The sequence below is a fragment of the Galeopterus variegatus genome, unplaced genomic scaffold, assembly GCF_000696425.1.
Source record: "Galeopterus variegatus unplaced genomic scaffold, G_variegatus-3.0.2 Scaffold55, whole genome shotgun sequence".
Lineage (NCBI taxonomy): Eukaryota > Metazoa > Chordata > Mammalia > Dermoptera > Cynocephalidae > Galeopterus > Galeopterus variegatus.
Window position 1 is genome coordinate 161,148 of NW_007726166.1, and position 8,060 is coordinate 169,207.

At 53.4% G+C, this 8,060-nt stretch overlaps 1 protein-coding gene across 2 annotated transcripts in view; it reads right to left on the minus strand.

The window, feature by feature from the left end:
- RANGAP1 (Ran GTPase activating protein 1) overlaps nucleotides 1–8,060 on the minus strand; it is a 34,314-nt gene that overhangs the window by 2,269 nt on the left and 23,985 nt on the right. For both annotated transcript variants that reach the window (XM_008574084.1, XM_008574077.1), the window contains 8 exons: nucleotides 6,502–6,615; nucleotides 5,972–6,071; nucleotides 5,805–5,889; nucleotides 4,760–4,937; nucleotides 3,656–3,775; nucleotides 2,287–2,389; nucleotides 986–1,074; nucleotides 588–709 (listed from right to left, as the gene is read on the minus strand). In XM_008574084.1, the coding sequence (XP_008572306.1) occupies nucleotides 588–709; nucleotides 986–1,074; nucleotides 2,287–2,389; nucleotides 3,656–3,775; nucleotides 4,760–4,937; nucleotides 5,805–5,889; nucleotides 5,972–6,071; nucleotides 6,502–6,615 (911 nt within the window). The remainder of the gene's footprint in view (nucleotides 1–587; nucleotides 710–985; nucleotides 1,075–2,286; nucleotides 2,390–3,655; nucleotides 3,776–4,759; nucleotides 4,938–5,804; nucleotides 5,890–5,971; nucleotides 6,072–6,501; nucleotides 6,616–8,060) is intronic.

The window sequence follows — 8,060 nt, forward strand, 5'->3', positions numbered from 1 at the left end:
TTTTTTTTTTTTTTTTTTTTTTGGTCCTTTTTGTGACCGGCCGCACCGCGCTCAGCCAGGGAGCGCACCAGCCATCCCTATATAGGATCCGAACCCGCGGTGGGAGCGCTGCTGCACTCCCAGCACCATACTCTCCCGAGTGCACCACGGGCTCAGCCTAGTCAGACCTGCTTTTTGCAAAGGCCAGTCCAGCTGCTGCACAAGGGGTGGTCTGGGTGTGGAGTACATGGTGGCAGGGAGGTGGGTAGACGGGGGTGAGAGGGTAAGGCCTAAGAAGGAATTGTTGTGCAGATGGACCCTCAAGGAGCTGGGATGGACAAGGCTGCCATGGCACCGGCAGGTGCTCCTCACACTCCTCCAGCTCCGCCTCCCCATGACGCTTCCCCACACACTCCAAGCGTCCCTGGCCCCTAAGGTGCTGGATTCACTGGAAGCTGTATTCTTCCTCTCACAAGCCTGAGTGGAGCCAACAAGGTTGGCTGAGCGGGGACTCCTGGGAACAGGTGCCTCTTGACCAGGCCAGAGAAGCCTCAGCCAATCAGAGCCTGAGAGGACAGACACCAGTGAAATGACAAGGCCACACTCACTTGGTCACAAACGCCAGCAGCGGGGGTGCAAGGGCCTTGGGGAAATAGTCCTGCTGCACCATGTGGTTCAGCGCCATCAGGGGGCCGTATAGGTTGGCAATGGCCTTGATCTTGTCTTCACTCTGCACACAGCAAAAGGCAGGGTGAGCTTCAAGGTCACCTGGGAACTCCTGGTCTCCACCCCCCGGCCTCTGCTGACAGTGCCCCACCACTGAGTCCAGCTGACATTCTATCAGGCAGACTGAGGCTGTTTAAGCAGAGCCATGCCTCAGCAACACAGAAGTGGTGACAGGAATGGGACTCGAGGTATGGCATGGGCTGGCAGGTGTGACCAGAACAGCCTCTGGTACATTCCCTGCCTTCTTCCCTCCCAGGCCTGCCGCTCCTTTGGGCCTCACCTTGAGCAGACCCATGTGGACGAGGAGCCTGGTGAGGAAGGCACTGGAGTTGAAGGATGACGAGCTGAAGGCCTTCTTCATCAAGGCATCTGCAGAGGTGGAAGCAGCAGGCAGGGAGCCAGTTGTGGCAGAGGGCTGGGATGGGCCAAAGGGCACCCCAAGCAGCGCCCCCCACACAGGCATACCCTGCCTCCCTGCACTTATCAAGAGATGAACATGGGGAGGGATGACAGGGTCACAGGTACCAGACTGCAGGGCTAGTTAGCATGGGGGCCAGGGCTCAATCTACCAGCCGTGACACCTTGGCCCTTCCCTATCCTGGCTTCATGTGTAAAATGGGTGTGGGGACAACACCCACCATGCCCTCCTGACACAGTTGTAGAGATTTAGGGAGGCAGACCACCATTGTGGGAGGTCTCAGATATGTTAGCAAGGTGAGGGGACCTGCAAGGACTGTGCCAGGCTGTTCTGAAACAGAATTCAGGCAGCTCGTTCCCACAAACGCTCATGGGGTGGGCTCTCAGGGAGCAGAGCCAAGATTCCCACGTGGCCCTCACCTCCTTCCCAGCCTCGCTTCCCACTGAACCACCCCGCCCCAACAGCGCCCACAGCGTGCCAATCCACATGCGTTTCTACTCCCTTCTCTCCTTTTCCATGAATGTGCCCCTCCCCTGCAGGGCCCTTCCTCTCCTCTCTGCCTAGCCAATTCTGCTGCACACTGAGAGGCTCAGTCACACAAACGGTGACGAGGTGGGAGGTGCTGGAATGGAGGAAACTGAAAGAACAGGGTGGAGAGAAGGTTGTGACAGGGCTTGGGGGAGTTGGACCAGAGTTCCCAGGAAGCCCTGTGAATGATACAGGGAAGCAAGTGTCCCCTGTGCAGAGGACCTCCAAGTGGAAGGGACCACATGTGCAAAGGCTCCCAAGAAGGGACAAAGGTTCAGCTCTTACCACCCCCCTCCCTGACAGGACTGCATCTACCGGGCCTTGTGGATATGACTATCTGGCCTTCCTAAATAGAGGGGGCACCTGCACTACACAACACCTGGCCTGAGTTCTAACTGTAAATGGCTGTATGGCTTTGAGACAGGCTTCAGTTTCCCAGGTGCAAAATACAAACAGAGGGCATTCGGCTTATTCCATGGCAGGACCACACCAAGAACCTGAGGAGGATAGGCCACAGTGGCTGAGGAGCAGTTCCTACAATAGCGCTGGAGCAGAGGAATCATAATAACCATAAATAAATGTCATCTGTGGCCATGAGCTTCAAAGGGGAATGAGCCGCCAGCCCTCCTCGTTACCTACGGCATCCTGCACTGCTGTCCTTACTGTGGCTTCGTCCTTGAACACAGACGACACCTTCAGGAAGGCAGAGACCACCTTCTCCGGGTCAGACGTGTCAGTCTGAGGACACAGAGACAATGGCTGGTCACCAGGGGCCAGACCCCCAGGGCCTGGCACACAGAGATGTGCCTGGGCTCTGCTGTGGGCTAGAAGAGGCCTTGGCAATATGCAAGCCCCTGGTGAGCAAGGCCAGGGCCTGTCTCCCCCGGTGCTGTCCCCTGAGTCTGGCTTGGGCATGGCAGGTGTGCAGCATGTAGAGTGAATGAATACATGAATGAGTATGCGTTAAAACTCATTATCCCTGAGACCCTGCTCTTATAATCTAACCTAAATAATCCAGGATGGAGATGGTATTCATGTGCAAGGAAACTTACCTCAACTTCACCAACAACAGAAAAAAGTGGAAAAAATGTAAATATCCAAATATCCAGAAACACTCATTGGAATAAAGGGCATGAAAAGAGTTTTAGTGACACAGGAAAATGATGAATGGTGTTAAGCGAAAATGGTAGGACACCAAATGCTTTATATCATATAATCTATCATGTTAAAAAAAAAAAAAAGAATATGGACAAAACTAAAAGGAAATCACAGGGAAGATGGAGGTGGCTGCGGCAGCGTTTAGAGAAAAAAAATGGAAATTAGCCAAAATGTCAAGCCAACTCTGAGTGTGCTCTCTGAGGCTCAATCTTCTCATCTATAAAGTAAGAGAAACAGGGTCCACACTTCGTGTTTCCAAGAGAGTTAAATAAAATCATGCCAGGCAGCAAATAAGTGCTCGATAATCATCTCTGAATGAACCAACCAACCAGCCAGCCAGCCAGCCAGCCAGCCAGTGAGGCTGGAGCAAGGGCAGACTCCCTGCAATAAGCCTGATAATCATCTCTGAATGAACCAACCAACCAGCCAGCCAGCCAGCCAGCCAGTGAGGCTGGAGCAAGGGCAGACTCCCTGCAATAAGCCTGACCTCCAAAGGGGCTGGGGAGTTGTTCTAGAAGCAGCTGGGCCTACAGAACATGCACAGAGAAGCCTAGGTGCGGGTGCGCATGTGCGAGAGAGTCTTAAGGAAATTCTCTAACTCCAGCCTTCGTAGGATGTGGCTGGCTGCCCTTCCTGTAGTGGGGCACTGGACATCTGCGACCCTTGGAGGTTGATACACTGGATGTGCTCACTTCCATGTGTTTGCAGTTAAAGACAACAGTGGCAGGCCATGCTCCCTGTCCCAAGCGGACAGTGTCTCTCCCAAACCCCTGAGCTCTGCCTGTTCCTCTGCTCTGGCAGCCTCAGAGGCTACAGCAGGCACAGGTTTGGAGGTGCTGGCGTTACCTGCTGGGCTATCAGCACAGAACTCTTGGGCCCGAGGCGCAGCAGTTTCTCTGGAGAGGGGAAGGCCAGGAAGGTAGAGATGTCAGCAGGAGGTGGGGAGGACAGCACGGGAGCTGGCTCCTGAGAACAGCAGCACAGGTGGCTCTGTATGCACAATTCCTAACCCCATACTCCTCGCCCTGCTGGGACCCTTCCCACACCCAGAATAACCACCCCCAACTCCAGCCAGTCAAGACTCAAAGTCCAGAATTTTCCTCCCACTCAGTGGCAGTTCCCCAAAGGGTGGGGCCCCATAGACGCTAGCACCAGCTGGCTTCCAGTCCAGGAGCCTTTGGGATGGGGGACAAGCTACCACCCTAGGACTCCAAAAGCCTGGTATGGCCAAGTGGATCCTCACCATGACATGCAATGCCCTAGACATGAGGCATGTGGGGGCTAGAGCAGACCCCACCAGAACTAGAGTCCAGCTGGGGTAAGCACTGCCAGTGAGCACAGAGGCGCCTCGAGAAAACTCAGAACTGGGAAGTGCCCAGCCACGGGTTCAACGGCTTCCACACACCAGACAAGCGGCCCGATTCAACACGAGTATGGGGAGTCCTTGTCCAACCCAAATGTCTCCAGGAGCTTTATTTGGGAATCTGAGAGGGAATCTGAATAAATGAACTGGGGGCACAGCAGCCTCCTGGCCAGGCACGGGACACCAAGTGCACAAGCTGGGGAACGAGGGGGCTGGCTGCCCCTATGGGTCACCAAGATAATCCACTGGTGGGTGGGGAAAAAAACAGAATTTCTATTTATGCTTATTTTTTACGCTATTCTTTTAGAAATATTTATGTATGTCTTATAATACACATAATGCTGCAGCATTATGTATGTTATAGTCATTTTATGATTTGTAAAGGAATAAACATATCTATACTGTGGTAAATAAAAAATACAGAGAAATACCACTACACTGGGATAGTTTTCTTTTTTTACTCAGGAGGGTACAATCAAAAAACGTTTGCAGCTACTGTGCTTAAAGACACTCCTGTCGTGAAGATGTCTCAGGATTTCACATTCAGGAGACCAGGGCCCCGATCCTGCAAACCACAAGGAACTCACCCCCTTGTTAGGGTCCAGAATCTTCCTCGAAGGCGTGGGTGGCTCCTCCCCCTGCCTGTGTTGCTGCGGCTCCTCTTCCTCCTCCTCCTCCTCTTCCTCCTCTTCTTCCTCCTCCTCTTCCTCTTCCTCTTCTCCTTCCTCCTCCTCCTCTTCCTCGTCATCCTCACCCTCATCATCACTGCAGAGAAGAGCTGGCTAAAGCAGACCCTCCCCACCCAGTGGCCCATGCTGGCTCAGAGGCCTGGACCAGAGACCCCAGCTAGGTGGGAAGGGAGCACCTACTCCTGGGGCAGGGGCCTGTGGATCACCAGAGAGCACGTCCTTCAGTTTCCAACACCCAGGGAAGCCCATGCTGTGGACACAGAAGAATCAGGTCTTGTCCCTGTCTCAAAGAAGCCCCTGGTCCCACGGGGAGACAGAGTGAAGGGAGAAGACGATGGCAGCTGGGGCCCAGAGCCTGGCAAGGATAGGTCCAGGCTGAGATACTGGGGCAGGGCCAGTCACACCGTGCTGACCATAGGAAGCTACGGGTGTGGGAGGAGGGCGAGGTGGGGTGTCCCTGCCCTGGGAGGAAGGCTGTTCATTTCCCCTGGACTGTGGGCCTCTTGAGGTTCAGCCCCCATTCCCAGCAGCAGCGCAGGGCCTGACATTAAGGAGACAGAACGGAGTGTCTGGTATATGAATGAAGTCAACTCAGAAATCTGAGGGGCAAAGGGAGCCAGGTGCTGACAGCACCGACACTGATACAAAAGGTTTATTCCCATGAGTCAGAAACGCTGAACGTCTTTTTTGTGTGTGTGTGTGGTTGGCCAGTATGGGGATCCGAACCTGTGACTTTGGTGTTATAAGGCTGTGCTCTAACCAACTGAGCTAACCGGCCAACCCCTGAAACCTTAACTGTCTTGTCCTCGTATCCCTAATGTCTAGTGCAGAGCCTGGCACATAATAGGAACTCAACCAACATTTGTTAAATGAATAAAGTAGGAACATATGAAGGAATGGCTTGATCCCTGACCTCCTGGGCCACACACCTGGAGTTCCCTACCTGAGGGACGCCAGCACCTTGGCCATGTTGAAGCCATCCAGCACCTCCTGAAGCTGCTCACAGCCTTCTTCTCCCAGGGCGTTGCCTGCTCATGGGGGAGGGAAGGGAGGTCAGGAGGGGCACCAGGTCCAGTCCAGCAGGTCTGGGCTGAGGGTATCCCACCCTACCATTGAGGTCCAGCTTCTCCAGCTCGGCCTTGTCTGCCATGGCCTCAGCAACAGCCAGGGCAGCATCTCTCTTGATTTCACAGAATGACAAGTTCAGCTCCTAAAAACAAGAGGAAGGAGTGGAGGCAGGTGGAAACTTGGGCCAGGAGACCAGGTCCTACTCTCAAGCCTCAGTTTCCCCACATGAGGCTAAGGCAGACTCTGTCCTCCAGATTGGGCAAAGGGGGTGGGAAGAATAACATCAACAATAGAACCCACACCATGTACCCAGCGATGTGCCCAGTACTAAGTACATTTACTTCAATGTACATCACTCCCTTCCTCCCATTTTATAAATGAAGCTCTGAGAGATCAGAAGATTTACACAAAATCACAAGGGCAAGAAGTGGAGCAGCTGGGATATGGACCCAGGTCCACCTGCCTTCAGACCACAACCCTCTGCCTCCCAACCCCACCATGCACGGGCAGTAACCCCGAGTGTGGGGAAGCCTGGACACTGGAGGGAAGATGGCAGATGACCAGGCTGGCACCTTCAGCTTGGGCAGGCCCCTGCAGACAGCATCTGCAATGGCAATGGCACCCTTGGAGCGCACCAGGCAGTCTCCAAAATTGATCACCTCCACCTGCCGCAAGGTCTTCAGGGTCTGCAAGGAGGAAGCAAGGGTCCAGAGTGAGAGTGCAGGCCTCTGCAAGCCCATGTCAATCACCACACACCGCTCTCTTCTGTATCCTGGTCTGGGCTGTCTGTATCTAATCTGCTCTCTTGTCACCTCCCTGGCCTCCAGGCACCAGGCTAACCCCCTTCTACCGTATTCCGCATGTTACAGCCAGAACTCTTCCTGAAGCACAAATCTAATTACATCACACCACTGCTTAAAACCCTCCATGGCTCCCTATTACTTATCAGAGAAACTCTCAAATAGTTAGCAAGGCTACAGGGTCTTGCCTCCCTCTCATCTCTTTCATCCCTCAAACACACCTTGAACCCTGGTCATTTCACACCAGGACCAATCAAGCAAGGCTCCTTCTGGACTCTCTGAGCCTTCCACATGCTGTTGATGCTTCTGCTAAAACAGCCCTTCTCATTTTTGTTTCGGGCAGCTGGCTGGTACAGGGATCATACCCTGGGTCTTGGTGATAACAGCACCACACCCTAACCGACTGAGCTAATTGGCCAGCCCAGAAATACTCTCTCTTTGCCCACACAAAGTTCCCTGACCTGTACAACTTAACCAAAATGGGACTTCTTCCAGGATGGTACAGGGATCATACCCTGGGTCTTGGTGATAACAGCACCACACCCTAACCGACTGAGCTAATTGGCCAGCCCAGAAATACTCTATCTTTGCCCACACAAAGTTCCCTGACCTGTACAACTTAACCAAAATGGGACTTCTTCCAGGAAGCCTGCCCTAAGTCTGATGAACCTACACCATGTGGTCCCCAGCAGTTGTACACATCTCTATACCTATAGCAGCCCTAGCATTTTCTGGGTCCATGGAGCTCTCCCCACCCAGAGGCCCCAGCATCCAGGTAGCCACTGCGTTCAGATGTCTGCACTGTCACTGATCAGGGGCTTCCTTCCCTTCTTAAATTACAGTCTACTTGAAGGCAGAGTCTTTGACTCAACCCTACGTGCCTGCACTTGGTACAAAGACAGGCACTAAACAGCTGTTGAATCAATCAGTGAGGAAAACAGATGGGGCTGGAGCAGCCCTCTCCCATGCAGCCTGAGAACAGAACCAGCGCCAATAGCAGGGGGTTGCACAGGGGCAGCTCAGCATGAAGGTAGCACACACACTCAGAGCTGCCCAAGAAAGGCATAGGCTGCCTTATGACATGTGAGCCTGTCTGGATGCATTCAAATGAGCTGGCCCAGGGCTGGCCCATGGCTAACTTGAGGGAGTGCAGTGCTGATAACACCAAAGCCACGGGTTTGGATCCCTATATAGGGATGGCCGGTTAGCTTACTTCGGAGAGCATGGTGCTGACAACACCAAGTCAAGGGTTAAGGTCCTCTTACCAGTCATCTTTTTTTTTTTAAAAAAAAAAAAAAAAGAAATTAATGGGGCCGGCCCGGTGGCGCACT